Source organism: Marmota monax, unplaced genomic scaffold (genome assembly GCF_021218885.2).
Source record: "Marmota monax isolate L192 unplaced genomic scaffold, Marmota_monax_Labrador192_F-V1.1 WCK01_AAM20220418_F8-fsc00044, whole genome shotgun sequence".
In the NCBI taxonomy this organism is placed as follows: Eukaryota; Metazoa; Chordata; class Mammalia; order Rodentia; family Sciuridae; genus Marmota; species Marmota monax.
Window position 1 is genome coordinate 13,972,906 of NW_026695198.1, and position 21,841 is coordinate 13,994,746.

General features: G+C 37.5%; 1 protein-coding gene across 1 annotated transcript in view; it reads right to left on the reverse strand.

The window, feature by feature from the left end:
- The window catches only part of Prex2 (phosphatidylinositol-3,4,5-trisphosphate dependent Rac exchange factor 2), a 298,856-nt gene that overhangs the window by 64,503 nt on the left and 212,512 nt on the right, over positions 1–21,841 (reverse strand). Inside the window, exon 35 of the mRNA XM_046428586.2 lies at positions 4,396–4,510. Coding sequence (XP_046284542.1) covers positions 4,396–4,510 — 115 coding nt within the window. The remainder of the gene's footprint in view (positions 1–4,395; positions 4,511–21,841) is intronic.

The following is a 21,841-nucleotide window of genomic DNA, read 5'->3' on the forward strand; positions in this document are numbered from 1 at the left end:
TATTTTGATACAGGAACTGTTCACATTTATAGTTTTATCTCATTAGTCACCACGTAGTAGTGCTTTTTGCCAATAAAAAGGATGAATTAAAATGAAAGGGTTTGGTAATGATAAATCACCTTTAAGTAGGCAGAGGAAAATGAGGCTGATAGAAACTATGCCTGATGGCCACAGGGAATAAAAAGGAAAGTCATAGGTAGAAAAGAGAATAGAGACGGGTGAGGATAGTGAAGGGAGGGGATAATTGTAAATTTGTCTGAATATCAGAGCTAAAAATTATGCATGCTGCTTCTCTTAAACAGGTGAGAAATCAATCAAGAACATTACCTACTTAGGAGATTGAGGCAGGAGAATTGCAAAAGTCTAAGGCCAACCTGGACAATATAAATACCCTGTCACAAAGGAAGATAAAAAGGGCTGGAGGTGGAGCTCAGTGGTAGAGCATTTCCCTTGCATGTGTGAGGGCCTGAGTTCAATTTCAGTACCTAATAATAACAATAATAGTAATAATAATAAATAAAATAAAAAATATTATCTGACTTGGGCCAGGAAGGAGGTTATGTTTTAGAATATCTGTGAGACATTTCTGCAGCTCAGTCTCACTCATAGGGGAAACAGCCAGGTATCTTCAGGCACCCAGAAACAGGGCCATCATGCATGTGACAAAGGTTCCCAGATCATGTCTCAGTGGATTTCCACAGGAGATGGGAGGATACTGGTTAGACCAGTCAGCTGGCTGTGGCTTGCTTTACTACCTCCTTGTGAAAACTTCAGCCATTTTTAAGATTATTTGTAACTTATGCATGTAGTAGAAGTAATAGCATTAACTCAATAAAACTTTTCCAACAGCTTTTCTGTTGTTCTTACAATAATCCCCAAATATCCTGCAATGGTCTACCACCTTATAGAATCTGGCTCTGCATGTCTCTCTCAGTGTGTACTAGAATCACACTGACTTTCTTTGTCTCCGCCAACAGGACAGCTTGTCTGTATGACATCCATTTACTGTTTTTGTCAAGATCTTCCCCCATATTTTGACAAGGCTGCCTCCTTGTAAGTCAGGATAATGTTTAAGTCATTACTCACTACCCCCTCTGGACTATCAAACTCATAACGCATCAACTTGCTTTCTGTTTTCTTCAATGTACTTTCACTGTCTGAAAAACTTTGTTTATAGATGTATTTTTTTGTTCATTTTCTGTCTTTCCCATTTCCACAAGAATGGAAACCTCAAGTAAACCGGACGAATGAATTACCAAGGGCAAAGAAGGACTATGGGCCATGGGTAATCTCTGATACCAAAATTGAGTAACAGAGAATTCACTTTCAGTGTAAAATGTTCACTCAATTCATTGAGATGGCCTCATTTAATATTAAAAAAAAAAAGACATTAAAGAGAAACAAAAGTCTGTGCCTTAAATCCTGGTTTCATCACATATTTATCTGGGTAACCTAAGTTCCCTTTATATAATGGAAATGATATATAGATCTCATTAGGTTTTAAAACAATCCACATAACTTGCCTAGCAGTGTTACCGACACTTGATACATTCTCAAAATTCGGCATTTTGTATTATGGCCATCATTTTCTTTCCAGTAGAGAATTACTTCCATCTACTCTTGGCCATTCTAGGACAATCTCTATAACTAGAGTGGAGTCCATTGTCTCTGCTCATCCTTCTCCCTTCTCCTCACTCTTGGTGACAGTTTGCTGTTCCTCTGTGGGGTTGAACCCATTCAGAAATGGGCCTGTGACCTATTCTGAGCTAATGCATGCCTACCCTGGTCCTTGGCTAGAGCTGGTGGGCTTGGGAACATTTTCTCTTCTTCTGCGAATGTTACACTAGTTTGGAGTAACCATCTTTACCCAAGAGAGAGAGTAAAAGGAGGCCCAAAGATGAAGTCCACACAGAGTAAAGGAATACTAGCAGATAGAAAGCTAAACAGTCTCTTGAGGAACTCATAATGTCCGATCACACTGTCCCTGTAGCAGCCACAGGCCCTGGACATCTCTGATATGTTAGCCCATACATTAATTTCCTTAGGCCTATTTGAGTTTGGTTTCTGAAATTCATAAAAATCTAAAAAATGCCTTCTAATCAAGCACTAGTTTGATATAAGATTAAGGAGAAAGAGGCTTTTTCTGGCATCCAATTTGCAAATAAATTAATGTCCAGTATGAAATGATTTCCAGTGTAAATGTGAAAAAGGCACTAGGGTTATGAGGAAACAGAAACCTCAGGACTACTTCTCAAAGGGCACAGTAAATGCCCCTTAAAATGGTTATGTTGGCTTGAGGCTCTGTAAATCAAGAACAAATTGCCCATGAGCAATTTAGGACTATTTGTGCTTACAGAGTAACAGGAAAAAATTAAGGAAGAAATTAGCACCTTATTCAAGAAACAAGCAGGAAGAGAAGGTACTATTGGAAGGAGGAACATAATTACCTTTCTCTGCAAAATAAATCTAACGTGCAGCAAGCAGGATGCAGAGCAGGCAATTACTGACAAGGGCATCTAATTTGTACTGAGTTCATACTTCTCAAAATGCTTTCTCGAGGAAATATACACTAAAATGTTTTCTGAGGAGAATATGATAGCATGTAACTAATACATGTGCCATTTTCTAATAAACATCAGGAATCCGGTTCAGGCGATCATATATAATAATTCTATAAGACCCCACAGGGCTGAGAATGGTAAGCCACACCTCCACTCTTTTCTGCTAGTTATGCTTAAATACTTTAATGCAATGAAGCACATTTGTGGAGAGCATCTTATGCAAAACCCTTTGATAAATACAAAGGGGGACACGGAGATCAATTCATTCCTCATCTCAAAGAGCTTTCACTAGATAGAGAGGATGAGAATTCTGTACACATAATTCTATTATTGAGGAGGAGAAGTAATGGATTCTGCAGTAATCATAAAGTAAAGAGACAGGGTGGAAAAATGATACGATATTCATTTCGGCCTGAGATCATGGTTCTGAAATTGAAATGTACAAAAGAATTGCAGGGAAGGCTTTGTTATAACCCAGGCTGCTGGACCCATCCCAGAGTTTCTAGCAAGTCTGCAGCTGGTCTTGGAACCATCCTTTCAGAACTCTAGATTAGGCACCATTTTGGGGGAGCTTCTAAAACATTCTGGTGCCCAGGCTGCACTGGAGCTCCAAAATAAAAGAAAGATAGTTTATAAAGCAGAGTCAACTTTCTCCCAGAGTGGGATATTGAAACTTCAGATTCGCTTCTTGCTGTGAAAAGAGTCAGTACATTGTATACCTTTAAAAAATAGTGATCTAGACAAGGTGATAATGCAGGGGCAGTCTAAGAGACATTTCAGACTCATCAGGATCTTGAACTACATTTTAAAAGGAGGTAAAAATGATCGTAGGGATTTGAGACTGAGAACTTCAGAAAATGATATTTTATCAATGAACCAGAGAGCGGAGGAGAAGGGCCATGTTTGTGAGACCGGGTAAGTAGGCAAAGCATTCCTAGAGGAAAAAGCCAACCCATTGTCTTAACCACCTGAACATATACCACCTCCACGTTTTATGAATTATATTCACAGTGGGGCCCCATCATAGACAAAAACCAAAAAATACCACAACAGTATTTTTGAGTAGAGCATTTTTTCCCTTTATAAATAAAAAGCCTAGGACTAGGGATGTACTTCAGTGATACAGTACTTGTTTAGTATGCATAAGGTCCTGGGTTTGATCCCTAGTGGCACAAAAGTAAACAAACAATAAAAAGCTTAAATTTTTCAAGCAATTTTAAAAAGATACATATGCCAATATTGTTGAAAATTAAAGCTACTGAATTACAATAAACTTCCCTCCACTGATGGTGGTTAATTTTTGCAGCCATTTATCATTGTACCTTAACAATATTTTAGGGAAAAGCTTAACATACAAGCATTAACATATCTATTTGTAAGAAGATAGTTTTCCAAATACCAAGCACATGCCCTGTCATATTTTCCACGTAGAAGATATTCTCCCCTTGAGAAGGCACCAGCTGCTCCATGTACATGAAGGAACCTATGTTACCCTTAATCCCCTGAGTCTCCTTGGGGACACCACTATAACATGTCAATGTCCCCCTCTCCCCTGGAAATGGCCTATGATGTGATGCATTTATTCTCTTCTCTTTATCTTTTTCAAAGTTGAAACATTAATATGAAAATTTTAAGAACACTCTCCTTTATCATTTTTATTAGGAATAAGATTAGCCATTAGAATAGATGAAATCATAAACATTATAAGAGGACTTCATATCAAAGTAAAAATAATAAATAATCTAATATAATGGAAATGTCCCAAACCTTATTGATGTGTTCAAAATAGAGACAATGAAAAACAAAAATGACGCCAACCTGGGCAGCTACATACCTGAGTTTCTGGTTGTACTGCTTGACCTTTTCCAAGGAGGCTGCATTTATCTGGGCTTGAAATTCTTCCACAGAAACATTGTCTCTATAATAATATCCTTCCAGGCTCTCCAGTGCTGTGTAGACAAGTTATGTGTACTGTTATATGCAAATTCATAACTCAATTTGTCCACATTTAGTCAAATTTTACTATTAGTAAATGTGCCAGATAGCGCCAAATAGGAACATACATGCAAGACACTGAATACATACATGCAAGTAGCTTGAAAGAGAATCAAAACTGTTTTTCTGCTCTCAAAATAAACACCAAGCATTTGGTGATTTTTCTGTTAAGTAGGCAAAGGAAATTTCTAGTTTGAACTGTCATCTATTTTTAAAACATTTTGTATGCATTGTGGAAGACTAGAATATGCCACCCCAAAATATGCCTCTTTGGCATAAGGATTATTTTGAGCTGGTTATTTTGAAAAACTGCAAACACTGGAGAAACTCTGAAAACAAAAGAAGTTATCTTTTGTAAGAGAAATTTGCATCTGTAAAGGAAATCTGCATTTGTAAGTGTCTCCTCCCCACCAGGAAGACAGGTGACTGAATCAAGGGACTTGGATCACTTGCTCTTACTAGTTACCTCCCAGTGACTGAATACTTCCCCACCCTTCTTTTTATTTTTCAATGGAAAATACTACAGTGGGCTCTCTCATCCACAGGGTGTACCTTCCAAGACACCAGCCACCCTGTGGACTGCTGAAACCACAGACAGCCAGGATCCTGTATATCTTGTGTTTCTTCCTCTACATTATCACACAAATGTAATGCCTTTTCCATCTTAACTAAGAACTCTAACTTTTGCAGTTTGTGTTGTGACAGTAAAACTAACTTAATTTCCTTTTCCTTCTTCACTATTTCATGGGTAGAGGATCTACTCTGCCTGAAGATGCTAATTAAGAGTTTCCACCTTCTACCTTTTCAAATAAAGGAGGCACTTTAGGGCTTCTTGACATATTCTTGGACATAAGCACTGTGGTACTGCAACAGTCAATGATATGATAACTGGGACCACCAACTAATGGGCAGGTGGGGGAAAGAAGCCTGGACATTGGACAAGAGGACAGCTCATGTTCTGAGTGGGATACAACACACCACACTGCCCAGGATGGCAGGCATTCTAAAACACAGATTGCTCATTGCCCGAATTTTCCAATTTAATATTTTCAGACCATGGTAGACAGTGGGTAGCTGAAACTACTTGAGAGTACAGCTAAGGGGGACCACGGAATGCAAACCTGCCTAAGTTCAAAGCCACCCCCTGGAAATTCACTCACTTCTCCATGGGTGTCTCCTACATATGCAAGACCACGTTATTAAACTTCTGTTTTTCTCTTGTGAACATGTTTTTTGTCATAGGTGTTCATCCCAACTAAGAACTATGAAGAACAGAGAGGAAATTATTTTCCTCCCCTATCACAATCTTTGTGAAACTAAACTCAAGCTTCAAATATATAACTTACGAATATATACACACACATATGCACATATATTATGCATACACATTCAGAACAGATGAAGAGGCAGAACTGTATATGAACATATACCAGAATTTTAAAAGGAAATCATTACTATCCATGTATATTTCCAATCTTATAGCCTCAATTAAATCAATCAATATTAGTGAAACAAATAAAAAGTCTAGATAAAGTAGAACCCTAGGAAACTACTTCTACTCAAACGCTTAATTTAGTTAAACACACATGTAACACTCCATTGATTTTTTTCATATTTTTTACTGTTGCATTATAGTTCTGTATAATTGTGGAATTTATTGCTGACATATCCTAATTGCCACATTCATATCAGCACAAAATATAATTTGGCAAGCGTCATTCCCCAGTATTCCCCCTTTCTCTCCTTTCCTCCTTCTCCTTGGTCTCTTTCCTCTATGGATCTGCCTTCCATTTTCACAAAACTCCCCACATGTTAAATGTCGTTTGGTTAACACAGATTTCCTTTCTTTGCTAACATTTTTTTAAATTAAGTATTTCTTTTCCCTTTAAACTCTACTTAGTGGTATTTAAATTTTCCGTAGAGAGCATGCAACACATGATAGGACTCGGAAATGCAAAATTTCCTATGGAAAGTTTGCCAGCATCAGGAACAATAATGGGTTCGACTTGGCAATGAAAACTGTTCTTCCTTGAACTACACTGCTTTTTTTTTTTGAGCCTCAATTTTCAACAGACTATTTCAAAATTGATTAAAAAATTAAACTTTCCAAACTACTAAATGCAATAGTTCCTTACCTAAATACCGAGGTTTCTACAAATCGACAGAAGTTGCTATCACTATTTTTTTTCCCCGCAAAAACAGGAAAGATACTGCTAATTTTAGCTATGCTATATTTTCTAAACTAGTTCCAGAACACTGAACAAACAAGGAAGTTATTCAAGAGTATTACCAAGTTTGAAATTTTAAGATGGTATAATTGGTTTATAACTGATTAAAGCATCTGTGGAAGGTTAAAGAGGAAGCATATTATTTCAGTATAGGAAATCAAATGTATAGGCTTGTTATGAAGAGCCCTGTGTTTACTTATTCCTTAGACTTAGGAGTAGTTAGAATAGCTGCAACTTAGCTTAGCCAACTTCCAGGTCCTGAATACTGACAGGAAGTAAAAAGAAGTGTCCCAGATGGAACAGCCTCAAATACATACAGAAAGTGAGCTAAGTTTTCCCTCACTCAAAAAACACAGGTGACAAGCTGCTTTCTCAGGAGGATTCCGTCTATCAATAGTCATACTTCAATGTGAGTTACTCTTACTAGTTGGGAAGCTAATGATGAGACCTCCGGCATCAAAGTAAAACCCCAATTTCTGTTCCTCAGTAGCTGTTCAACTTTGGCAAGTTAATCAGTATCTGAGATCTTTGGGTTACTCAATTTTCATGTGGAAACTAAATAGTAGCTACTATTTATGGTTAATTGGAAAGAACATGATTAAATAATATTATTAAGAAAGCCTGTGACTATTCTTATTTATTGGATGTGTTTTATGTACTGGGCAACATGCCAAATACTTCTCAGGCATTATTTAATTCAATTTCCATGCGATATAGATTATGCATGAGTGTGCTTAGCTAAACAGAATGTTTTGGGAACCAAAGGTGCATGCAAGGACACTTGAATTTGTGACTTAAGACCAGAGAAACTGGAAGAAGAACACTGGGAAGGAGCAGTAGTTGAACTGTGTATCCATCTGAGCTAATTTTCACAAAGGTCTTGATGGTTCAACTTTGGCCAGGATGGCCAGCCCTGCTCCAAAAGCTTATAACAGTATAAGAGCACATAATTATATGCACATAATTGAATATAATTTTAATGAATGCTTTCGGATTCCCATAAATTCCTGTTTTCATCAAATCTTTTGAAAAGACTGTCAAATTAACAAGGCAATTAAAAATCACAATTATGTGAAATTTATAAAAAAGTAGAAAAAGTGTCTTACCAATTTGCCAAGAGGTTTAGCAAGAATTTTTTGGTACATAATAGAGTTGTGGGGAAGGAACAAGAAAAGATGAGTTCTGTATTAAAAATTAAAATTTATATGGCCAAGAATGTCTTTTGGTTAACACAGATTTCCTTTCTTTGCTAACATTTTTTTTAATTAAGTATTTTTTCCCTTTAAATTCTACTTAGTGGTATTTAAAATTTTTGTTTTTCTCTTGTGAATATGATTTTTTTGTTGTTGTTTTTTAGTTTGGGTAAATAGAATGTTTATTTATTGTTATGTATTTTGAAGACAGACAACAGAATGATATTCTGCCAAATTAATTTCTATTCTCAATAACTGTAGGTTAAATATAAAATAATGTCATGGTAACCTCAAACCTTGGTGTCTCCTTAGCCTGCTTTTTTGGCATCCTTACTTTTCATTCATATAACATATTTCACAAAAGTAATGCGGACATATTTCATTGACTAAATACTTATTTAGCAGTATGAAGTTAAATTACTTTTGAAATATAACAAGTGTTTTGTTTACATCTATCACTTTTGAATTAGAGGAGGGAACACATTCTATTAAACTTAGGTGTTAGCAAAAAAAAAATCTAATAAATGTTAAGAGAATATTAGAAGTGAAATTGTTCTAGAATAGAAAGTGATCTAAGTTTCCACTCACTCAAAAACCAGCTCAAGGTTTTTTTTTCCTTCTTTCCACCAAAAACCAAAACAAACAAACAAAAGAATTAATCAAGAAAAACAGAGTCTCTGAAGAAATCCAAATGGTCATCAAATATATTAAAAATATTCAACATCTCTAGCAATTAGAGAAATGTAAATTAAAACCACACTGAGATTTCATCTCACTCTAGTCAGAATGTCAATTATCAAGAATAGAAGTAACAATAAATTTTGGCAAGGATGTGGGGGAAATGGTTCACTCATACTGGCTGGCGGGACTACAAACTGGTGCAACCACTCTGGAAAGCAGTATGAAGAGTCCTCGAAAAATTAGGAATGGAACCACCATTTGACCAAACTATCCCACTCCTTAGTTTATATCCAAAGGACTTAAAATCAGCATACTACAATGACACTTGCCACATCAATGTTTATAGCAGTTCAATTCACAATAGCTAAGCTATGGAACCAACCTAGGTGCCATTCAACAGATGAAATGGATGAAGAAATTGTGGTTTATGTAAAAATGGAGTATTACTCAGCTATAAAGAAGAAAGACTTTATGGTATTTGCAAGAAATGAAGTGAAATTTATACATTAAAATGCAAACTCAACATTTAGAAATCCTGAAGACTATTATGCCAAGTGAAATAAGCCAGTCCCCCAAACCCAAAGATTAAATGTTTTTGCTGATATGTGGAAGCTAACCCACAATAAGGGGGGGAGAGAGAAAGAAGAGATATTCATACATTAGACAAAGGGGAATGAAAGGAAGGAAGAGGTGATAGGAAAAGGAAAGACAGTGGAATGAATCTGAAATAATCTTTCTATGTACTTATATGAATACACCATAGTGTATCCCACCATCCTGTGCATCCATACTAATGGGGTCCTCAGTACAATAAGATATACTCCTTGCTTGTATTATTATATAAAAATGAATTCTACTGTCATATATAACTGTAAAGAACCATTTAAAAAATGGAAAACAGTTTCAATCAACTAACACTTTTTTGTGATAGCTCAGTGACACCTTATTGGTTAAAAAAATGAGGTACAGCTGGGCATAGTGCACACACCTATAATCCCAGAGGCTTGGGAGGCTAAGGCCTCCAGGAGGTTAGCAAGTTCATAACCAGCCTTAAGCAATTTAGAGAGACCCTGTCTCAAAAGAAAAAAATAAAAGGGCTGGGGATGTGCTCAGTGGTTAAGTGCCCCCAGGTTCAATCCCTACAACTGAGGGGAAAAAAGTAGAACAGAAGGAATAAAAAATAAGTAGAAAGGAGGCATAAAGGAAGGATAAGAAAATAAGATTTTGATTCAGAATTTTTGATAGTTTTCCAGGCCTGTCATCCCCTAAGCTGTTACTCCCAAATTCTTGGGTGATCTGTAAGTCTACCTGTGCATTGTTAATTCACCTCCTAACAAATCAATTAAGTAAGGAAAGATATGATATCCTGAGGATCCTTTAATTTAGGAGTCTACCCAGCACTATCTATGGATCAAATAATGGAGACTGCATCAGCCTGAGGATCCTGAGACTGACAAGACCACCGGAACCCTCCTTGAGGTAACTGGACTAATGTCATTCCTACATACTTTCCCATACACGCCTCTCATCGAGTTTCCTTTAAAAGAAGAGCCAGGGAACCTCAAAAGTATGTTTCTCACTTGAGATGGCCTGAAAGCTTATCTTGCTTTACCTACAAAGGTGTCTCTCTTGAGGCTATCTCTATTCTTCCTTGAATACGTGCCTACTTTCCCAAATAAAACTGGCTATGCCTCAGATTGGCATGTACTGAAATTCTTTTCTGTCAAGAGCCTCATTGATCTTGATTTGAGTTCCTTCTTCTCCCCAGGAACTTCTTGGACCTTTCTCAGGAGACATCTCTTCTCCAGCGATAGTAAGACACTATACCTTCACTGTTTCAATTCCCCAGATATGGTTACTGCTGGTCAAAATTCCTCCAAATTGGTCACAATTATTGTGAAGAAAGCAAATTTTGTTGATTGCATTCTGACCAACACAGAAGTAGATTTATACATTAAAATGCAAACTCAACATTTAGAAATCTCAATCCTGAGAACTGTTACTTCATTTTAAAAAAGCTATTTGTTGCTTCAATTATAAATGTTGCATAAAATCAAAAGGGAAAACTAAAAGCTTAATTTTCTAATAAACTTTATGAAGATGTTTGGAGGGGGGAAGGGATGAAGATAACTCACAAAATGACAATGTTTACAACAAAATGGTCCCTTCTGTTTACAAGAGAAAGCACTCAATAGCCTAGATAATTTTAATTATTCTCTGAACAAGAAAGACAACTTTTAAAAGGCAAGTGTTCAGGGAAGTAATTTCTGGTGGCAGCTTTTTTTTCTCCTTTCATACAAGGTAAGAAGTCAAAATTGCTGGCAGAAGAAAAGCCAGAACTCCATGCCCCATTTAGTTTAAGGAAAACCACCATCCAGAGACACAAGAACCAGATATTTAACAGCACTTTGCAGGAAAGACATAGCATACTTTAAGGACACTGTGTATTTCAAATTAAAGACCTCTTTATGACACCATGTCTCAAGAGGTAGAATTCCCGATTCCAGAAACCAAGGATGAAAACATGTGTAGAAGGCTATCATTGCCACCTGGCCACTTGAAATTCTTCTGCCAGGGCACCAGCCATCAAGAAGGGCAATCCCCACTGTGGCAAGGCTAGAGGACCCTGATCATCACAGGGAGGTAGGGCTCTTGTTATATGATGGGGAAGGAAGAATCCAGATAATCTACTGAGGACCTTCTCCTGCAATTATTTTGCCTGAATATCATGGTAAATGGACAACTACCTTGGCCTGAGAAGGGCACAGCAACCAGGAGATCAAGTCCCTTAGGGATGAAGGTCTCGGTCATGCCACAGGTTAGCTAACAAGACCAGAAGCGGTTCAGGCTAAAAGTAAGGCTAATCTACATTAGAGCAGGCTCTGATCCAATGACTGGGTGTCTCCATCAGAAAAAATTTTATGATGTGGCCCTGTGAGAAGAGGGAAGAATCTATTGAGGTCCCAAGATTAGATGCAGCAACAAGGGCTATGGCTTGTCCTAGTAAATTATCCCTATTCTCCCTAAATTATCCCTATCCCAGGAAGGGAGGTCCATTTGAATCCTGAAGGAGCCTCTCCTGGACCTTAAACAAAGATAAGAATCTGACAGGTGCAAGGCATGGAGTCCGACAAAGAACTGCCGCCTCAGATCTCCATTCAGAAAAACAGGCCCAGCTAGTGCCCAGCTCTGGTTGGGGAGAAGACATTTCTCAGCTGCTCATTCTGCAGAGCCTCATAGCCTTTGCTGAAGAAAATTGCTCCATTCAAGGTCACTCCTCCTAGGGCCAGCCTGCATCCTCATGGACCTAGAATATAAGAATCTTTTACAATGCCCCAACCCTCCTTGCCTCAGCTCCCCAGAATCTAGATAAGTTGAACATTTGTGAAATGAATTAGTCTAATTAAACAAAGATTAACTGCATAATTGCATAGTTTTTCCTAATCCACACAGACCTTTGGTTTCTTATCCTGGTGAACTCCAGAATTGCATGAAAAGCTGCTAAAATACCCTGATATTTGCGTCCCACCTCCTAGCTATTCTGTCTTAATTCATTAAGGGTGTCGCTGAGTATGAATATTTTCTAAAACCTTTCCAAGATGATTAAAGTGCAGCTAGTGTCAAGAAAAACTGACAGACAGACGGCGGGGCGCACCGAGAATCGGCCAGCAAGCAGAGAGAAAGGGTGCTGCGGATTCTGTGGAGTCCTGGCGGCTGTGCCCTCACTGAGCTCCGGGCTGAGTTCGGGGTTTGAGATGGGGGAAGGAAGCGGTCCAGTTCTTTCCTCCACACCGGACAGTCCACCAAGGAAGCCAGTGGCCACCATACTGGAGAGCTGACGTCACCATCGCCAGTTTCCGACAGATTGCAACAATAAAACAGGTGTGTGTTACTCAGCCCATCTCCCATACAGCGGGGAATTCGCATAAAATCTCTCCCCTGCTTTCCTGGGGAGGGATTATCAGAACGAGCCTGCATAGAGACCTGGGGAAAAGTAAAGACACCTGACCTCCAACTCCCCCTCCCATCAGCGGTGAAAACAAAACCTGTCTTGCCAGCTCTGGGGGTGGGGCAAGCAGAAGAAATCAAAACAATAGGGTGCCAGTTCCCAATAGCCACCCTCCACACCCAGCAAACTGCAGGCCCAGAGTACAGTTTGAACTGCCTAGAGGCATCACACTGGGGAAGTCCTGGTTAGCAGGAGAAGCCAGGGGTCCAGAGGCCAGGAATAAACCTAAGCTAATAGGTTTTGAGAGACACCAGGGGGTGGGAGGAGGGAGCGGCCTCACAGGGACTGTATCCTACACCCAGAGGGCAAAATCTTGGCGCAGAAGGCACAGCACCACCTACTGGAAGTGAAGAAAATAGAAGCCTAACAGTGCCCTCCCCTTTTTTTTTCTCTTTTCTCATTTTTTTAACTCTTTAATTTTTTAATTTTTAATTTTTTGTTTGTTAATTATTATTTTTTTCTTCAATTGTAATTTTTTTTCAATTGAAATTTTTATTTTACTGCATTTTATTATTATTATTATTTTATCATTTCTTTCTTTTCTATTCTTTTCTCTTTCTTTCTTCTCTCCCTCTCTCTTTCTTGGTTTGCATCCTTACCTTTTCCCCATCTTTCCTCTTAAGCATGAACACCCAGATTACATATAACTTACTAAATGCAAATAGATGAATACTACGAATAGGTCTATAGTCCGCCTAAGCCCTTAACTACCCCCAAGTACTCCTGCCTATTCTCTTGTTAATATCCACCTGCATTTGAGCAACCCCCCAAAGAAGCTAACATATACTAACCTCCATACCATCAAATCGCCTGACCTTAACATAAAATCCTAAGTCCAAACCTCAGTTCTCTATATGCCATCAAAATCTGAAGGCCTTTAATGAAACTAATGAATTTACCTTAAATCACAATTAAATCCAACATCTCTAAACATTGTCTCCTAACACAAAGGAGAGATAGTGGAACTATAAAAACAAAAACAAATTTAAAGGAGAAAACAGAAACACAGCAATCAAACAGAGTTGGAAAGTAACTTGAGCACCATTAAAAAACAAGGGAAAAAAGGAGTACAAACAATGCAGGACAACTTAAATACACAGGAGAACCTGGAGACATCAGAAAAATGGACAGAGAAAGAACTCAAGGCATACCTAACTCAGATGGAACGGAATCTTAGAGAAGACTTTAGACAGCAAGTTCAAACAATGAAAGTATATTTTGAAAACGAATTAAATAAGCAAATTCAAATGGCAAAGAACGAGCTCTACCAGGAAATAGAGATTTAAAAAAAAAATCAAACAGTAATCCCAGAAATGCAGGAAACCGTAAACCAAATTAAAAACTCAAACGAGAATATTACAAATAGACTAGAACAAGTAGAAGCCAGAACATCAGATAATGAAGACAAAGTTTATCAACTTGAAAAGAATATAGTCAACACAGAAAGGATGCTTAAAAGACACGAGCAATCTATCCAAGAGATATGGGATGTCATAAAAAAACCAAACCTGAGAGTCACTGGGATAGAAGAAGGCATAGAGGTTCAAACGAAAGGAATGAACAATCTATTGAATGAAATAATCCTAGAAAACTTCCCAGATATGAAAGATGGAATGGATTGCCAAATCCTGGAAGCCTAGAGGACCCCAAACATTCAAAACCATAATAGACCAACTCCAAGACACATAATTATAAAGATAACCAACATACAGAACAAGGAGAGAATATTAAAAGCTACGAGAGAAAGGAGGCAGATTACATTCAGGGGTAAATCAATTAGGTTAACGACTGATTTTTCATCACAGACGTTAAAAGCGAGAAGATCCTGGAACAATGTATTTCAAACGCTAAAAAATAATGGATTCCAACCAAGAATACTGTATCCAGCAAAATTAAGCTTCAGATTTGACAATGAAATTAAAATATTTCATGATAAACAAAAGTTAAAAGAATTCGCAGCCAGAAAACCAGCACTGCACGGCATCTTGAGCAAAACAATACAAGAAGAGGAATTGAAAAATAGCACCCAAAACTAACAGTGGGAGGTAACTCAGTAAAGGGAAGGGAAAAAAAATTAACCAAAAAGCAAAAACTAGCCATATAAAAATAAATAAATAAACAAGCATGACGGGTAGTACTAACTATATTTCAATAGTAACCGTAAACGTTAATGGCTTAAATTCACCAATTAAGAGACATAGGCTAATAACCTGGATTAAAAAAACAAATCCAACAATATGCTGCCTTCGAGAGACTCATATGATAGGAAAAGACATACACAGATTGAAGGTGAAAGGTTGGGAAAAATCATACCACTCACATGGTCCTCGGAAGCAAGCAGGAGTGGCCATACTCATATCGAATAAAATCAACTTCAAACCTAAGTTAATCAAAAGGGATAAAGAAGGACACTATATACTGTTAAAAGGAACCATCCACCAACAAGACATAACAATTATCAATATATATGCACCAAACGATGGTGCTGCAACGTTCATAAAACAAACTCTCCTCAAGTTCAAGAGTCAAATAGACCACAACACAATAATTATGGGTGACTTCAACACATCGCTCTCTCCATTGGACAGATCCTCCAGACAAAAGCTGAATAAAGAAACTATAGAACTCAATAACACAATAAATAACCTAGACTTAACCGACATATATAGAATATATCAACCATCATCAAGTGGATACATGTTCTTCTCAGCAGCACATGGATCCTTCTCAAAGATAGACCATATACTATGCCATAGGGCAACTCTTAGTAAATATAAAGGTGTGGAGATAATACCATGCAAATTATCTGATCATAATGGAATGAAATGAAATCAATGATAAAAGAAGGAAAGAAAAATCCTGCATCACATGGAAAATGAACAATATGTTACTGAATGATCAATGGGTTACAGAAGACATAAAGGAGGAAATCAAAAAATTCTTGGAGATGAATGAAAATACAGACACAACATATCGGAATCTATGGGACACAATGAAAGCAGTTTTAAGAGGGAAATTCATTTCCTGGAGTTCATTCCTCAAAAAAAGGAAAAACCAACAAATAAATGAGCTCACACTTCATCTCAAAACCCTAGAAAAGGAGGAGCAAAACAACAGCAAATGTAGTAGAAGGCAAGAAATAGTTAAAATCAGAGCGGAAATCAACGAAATTGAAACAAAAAAAAACCATTGAAAAAATTGATAAAACTAAAAGTTGGTTCTTTGAAAAAATAAATAAGATTGACAGACCCTTAGCCATGCTAACGAAGAGAAGAAGAGAGAGAGCTCAAATTACTAACATACGGGATGAAAAAGGCAATATCACAACAGACACTACAGAAATACAGAAGATAATTAGAAATTATTTTGAAACCCTATATTCCAATAAAATAGAAGATAGCGAAGATATCGATAAATTTCTTAAGTCATATGATCTGCCCAGATTGAGTCAGGAAGACACACACAATTTAAAAAGACCAATACCAAAGGAAGAAATAGAAGAAGCAATCAAAAGACTACCAACCAAGAAAAGCCCTGGACCGGATGGATATACAGCAGAGTTTTACAAAACCTTCAAAGAAGAATTAATACCAATACTTTTCAAGTTATTTCAAGAAATAGAAAAAGAAGGAGCTCTTCCAAATTCATTCTATGAGGCCAACATCACCCTGATCCTGAAACCAGACAAAGACACTTCAAAGAAAGAAAACTACAGACCAATATCTCTAATGAATTTAGATGTAAAAATCCTCAATAAAATCCTGGCGAATCGAATACAAAAGCATATCAAAAAAATTGTGCACCATGATCAAGTACGATTCATCCCCAGGATGCAAGGCTGGTTCAATATACGGAAATCAATAAATGTTATTCACCACATCAATACACTTAAAGATAAGAACCATATGATCATCTTGATAGATGCAGAAAAAGCATTCGACAAAGTACAGCACCTTTACATTCAAAACACTAGAAAAACTAGGGATAACAGGAACTTACCTCAACATTGTAAAAGCTATATATGCTAAGCCTCAGGCTAGCATTATTCTGAATGGAGAAAAACTGAAGGCATTCCCTCTAAAATCTGGAACAAGACAGGGATGCCCTCTCTCACCACTTCTATTCAATTTAGTCCTCAAAATACTAGCCAGAGCAATTAGAGAGACAAAAGAAATTAAAGGCATAAAAATAGGAAAAGAAGAACTTAAATTATCACTATATGCGGATGATATGATAATATATCTAACAGACCAAAAAGGGTCAACAAAGAACCTACTAGAGCTAATAAGTGAATTTAGCAAAGTGGCAGGATATAAAATCAACGTGCATAAATCAAAGGCATTCCTGTATATCAGCGACAAATCCTCTGAAATGGAAATGAGGACAACCACTCCATTCACAATATCCTCAAAAAAAAAAAAATAAAATACTTGGGAATCAACCTAACAAAAGAAGTGAAAGATTTATACAATGAAAACTACAGAACCCTAAAGAGAGAAATAGAAGAAGACCTTAGAAGATGGAAAAATATACCCTGTTCATGGATAGGAAGAACTAACATCATCAAAATGGCGATATTACCAAAAGTTCTCTATAGGTTTAATGCAATGCCAATCAAAATCCCAACGGCATTTCTTGTAGAAATAGAGAAAGCAATCATGAATTTCATATGGAAAAACAAAAGACGCAGAATAGCAAAAGCAATTCTAAGCAGGAAGTGTGAATCAGGAGGTATAGCGATACCAGATTTCAAACTGTACTACAGAGCAATAGTAACAAAAACAGCATGGTACTGGTACCAAAACAGGCAGGTGGACCAATGGTACAGAATAGAGGACACAGAGACCAATCCACAAAATTACAACTTTCTTATATTTGATAAAGGGGCTAAACGCATGCAATGGAGGAAGGATAGCATCTTCAACAAATGGTGCTGGGAAAACTGGAAATCCATATGCAACAAAATGAAACTGAATCCCTTTCTCTCGCCATGCACAAAAGTTAACTCAAAATGGATCAAAGAGCTTGATATCAAATCAGAGACTCTGCGCCTGATAGAAGAAAAAGTTGGCCCCAATCTACACATTGTGGGATCAGGCTCCAAATTCCTCAATAGGACACCCATAGCACAAGAGTTAATAACTAGAATCAACAAATGGGACTTACTCAAACTAAAAAGTTTTTTCTCAGCAAAAGAAACAATAAGAGAGGTAAATAGGGAGCCTACATCCTGGGAATAAATTTTTACTCCTCACACTTCAAATAGAGCCCTAATATCCAGAGTATACAAAGAACTCAAAAATTAAACAATAAGATAACAAATAGCCCAATCAACAAATGGGCCAAAGACCTGAACAGACACTTCTCAGAGGAGGACATACAATCAATCAACAAGTACATGAAAAAATGCTCACCATCTCTAGCTGTCAGAGAAATGCAAATCAAAACCACCCTAAGATACCATCTCACTCCAGTAAGATTGGCAGCCATTATGAAGTCAAACAACAACAAGTGCTGGAGAGGTTGTGGGGAAAAGGGTACTCTTGTACATTGCTGGTGGGACTGCAAACTGGTGCGGCCAATTTGGAAAGCAGTATGGAGATTTATTGGAAAGCTGGGAATGGAGCCACCATTTGACCCAGCTATTGCCCTTCTCGGACTATTCCCTGAAGGCCTTAAAAGAGCGTACTACAGGGATACTGCCACAACGATGTTCATAGCAGCACAATTCACAATAGCTAGACTGTGGAACCAACCCTGATGTCCTTCAATAGATGAATGGATAAAAAAAATGTGGCATTTATACACAATGGAGTATTACGCAGCACTAAAAAATGACAAAATTATGGAATTTGCAGGGAAATGGATGGCATTAGAGCAGATTATGCTAAGTGAAGCTAGCCAATCCCTAAAAAACAAATGCCAAATGTCTTCATTGATATAATGAGAACAACTAAGAACAGAGCAGGGAGGAAGAGCAGGACGAAAAGATCAACTTTAAACAGAGACATGAGGTGGGAGGGAAAGGGAGAGAAAAGGGAAATTGCATGGAGATGGAAGGAGACCCTCATTGATATACAAAATTACATATAAGAGAATTTGAGGGGGAAGGGAAAAAAAAAACAAGAGAAAGAATTAAATTACAACAGATGGGGTAGAGAGAGAAGATGGGAGGGGAGGGGAGGGGGGATAGTAGAGGATAGGAAAGGTAGCAGAATACAACAGTTACTAATATGGCATTATGTAAAAATGTGGATGTGTAGTTGTTGTGATTCTGCAATCTGTATTTGGGGTAAAAATAGGAGTTTATAACCCACTTGAATCGAATGTATGAAATATGATATGTCAAGAGTTTTGTAATGTTTTGAATAAGCAATAAAAAAAAGAAAAACTAACAATGCAAATAAGTTAGTGGGAAGTGGGTGAAAGAAGGGACCCAAATATGCCTCCTCCTTGTGCTCCTATTTCTTTTTTTTTCTTTATTAAATGATTTATTTATTCTAATTTGTTATACATGTGGCAGAATGCAAATTATTTCATATTACACATATAGAGCATGTTTTTTTCAAGTCACTAGTTATAAACAAAGTATTTACATACCATTCATATCTTCCAACATGTACTTAGGGTAATGATGTAGAACTCATTCCACCATCATTCCTACCCCCTTGACCCTTCCCTATCTCTTCCTTCCCTTTTCCTATCTAAAGTTAATCTATTCCTCCCATGCTCCCCCATCTGCATTATGAATCAACATCCTTATATCAGAGAAGACATTTAGCACTTAGGTTTTTGGGGATTGGCTTACTTCACTTAGTATTATATTATCCAACTCCATCCATTTACCTGAAAATGCCATAATTTTATTCTCTTTTATTGCTGAGTAATGTTCCATTGTGTATATATACCAAAGTTTCCCTATCCATTCATCTACTGCAGGGCATCTGGGTGGGTTCCACAGTTTAGCTACTGTGAACTGTGCTGCTATAAACATTAATGTGGCTGTGTCCCTGTTGTACAGTGTTTTTAAGTCCTTTGGGTATACACTGAGGAGTGGGATAGCTGGATAAAATGGTGGTTCCATTCCAAGTTTTCTAAGGAATTGCCATATAGCTTTCCATATTGGCTGCACCAATTTGCAGTCCCAACAGCAATGTATGAGTGTGCCTTTTACCCCACATCCTTATCAACATTTATTGTTGTTTGTATTTTTGATAGCTGCTATTCTGACTGGAGTGAGGTGAAATTTTAGAGTAGTTTTGATTTGCATTTCTCTAATTGCTAGAGATGTCGAACATTTTTTCATATGTTTGTTGACTGATTGTATATCCTCTACTGAGAGGTATCTATTCAGTTTCTTGGCCCATTTATTGATTGGGTTATTTGTTTTTTTGTATAAAGGTTTTTGAATGCTTTATATATCCTAGAGATTAGTGCTCTGATGTGCATGTGTTAAAGATTTGCTCCCATTCTGTAGGCTCTTTGTTCACCTCACTGATTGTTTCTTTTGCTGAGAAGAGGCTTTTTAGTTTGAATCCATCCCACTTATTGATTCTTGGTTTTAATTCTTGCTCTATAGGAGTCTTATTAAGGAAGTTGTGGCCTAATCCGACATGATGGAGATTGATGTCTGCTTTTTCTTCCATTAGGCACAAGGTCTCTGAATTGCCTAATTCCTAGGTCCTTGATTCACTTTGAGTTGAGTTTTGTGCATGGTGAGAGAGACAGGTTTAATTTCATTCATTCAGTTGTAATGATGTGCTTTATCTCACTAAAGGCTCACGGTTGCCAACAGCATTAATTCTCTAACCTGAAGGAAAGCCTGTATGAATATTAGGTGGGAGATTGCTTTAATATGACCTTCATATTCTAGAATTTAGGGTATGCTTTGTGCTCATTCTCCAGTCTGCTTGTCTCTGTGTGCCTTTCCTTCAAAACATGTATTACTTTCATCTGTCTGGATTCCTGTTTTCCTCAGCAATATACATTCACCTTCAATCTTGCTCACCTCTAACCCTGAAATTCCTGATCTTACAGTTAATTCCATCTCTCAAGATCCACCATCAACTACAATGTCCATCTCCTTCCAATCCTCTATGGAGGCAAAAAAATGGAGGAAGATGATACATTTGCTGCTTCTGCACCAAATTTGTGGTATCACAGATTGTGGAATTCCCTCCGTAAATTATTTGAGGTTATTTGAACATCTTCACTTGGTCTTGAGCCAGGAAGATTTAGGTTTGGCATTGCAAACTATTTTGTGGCTCCTCCCACTCAATGGATTATGCAGTGCACCTCTGTCTTCACTAGGCTAGGAAGACCACTTTTGTTGAGTGTAACCCATTGGAACCTGGACAGCCCAACTCCTACCTTAATTGGTGAAGAACATTCTACAGAAAACCTTTGATGTTTCCCCTATATAAATAAAGCAAACGCTGGCTCTCACTCTCTTTCCAGTGTGGAAGCTTGACCCCTAAGGTCAAAGAGCTGTCCTGGCCTTGCTTTCTAAAATTACTTCCTGTGTCCTGTGGTTTTTTCACTGTTTTCTCTTTCTTAGCTTTATTTCGCAGCCACCCTACTCCACCAAAGAGGAACCTTCACTTCCACTGCCCACGCAGGATGTGGGTGGGAAGAGACAACTTTAGGCAAGCTTTAATAAATTTCCCAGGAAATTTTCACGTTCATCTGACTTTTTTTTCCCTAAGGAAGAACCATGTATATACACCTATAAAAACTAAACTAAATGAGTCAGACATTATTATTCTATGTACATGTATGATTGTATGAATGGTGTGACTCTGCATCGTGTATAACCAGAGAAATGAAAAGCTGTGCTCCATTTGTGTACAACGAGTCAAAATGCAATCTGTTGTCATGTATGACTAACTGGAACAACAACAAAAACACAACTGAACCCCTTCAAATAAACTTTCAATCCAGGAATAGGTGCCATTTAGAATCTCTTCCACTTATCTCTACTTTCAATTACCAGACTGACCTACTCAAATTAGATCTGGTTTTCCTATGCTGCTCCTTAATGAAAGTACTGAAGCTACTCAAGATTCCTTAGGTGAGTTTTATGATGGAGAAAGAAATTTTGCATTCCTTTTAAATAAACAACTTCATCAATGACAGATATTTCTTTTTTTTTTTTTTTTTCAGATGCTGAGGATG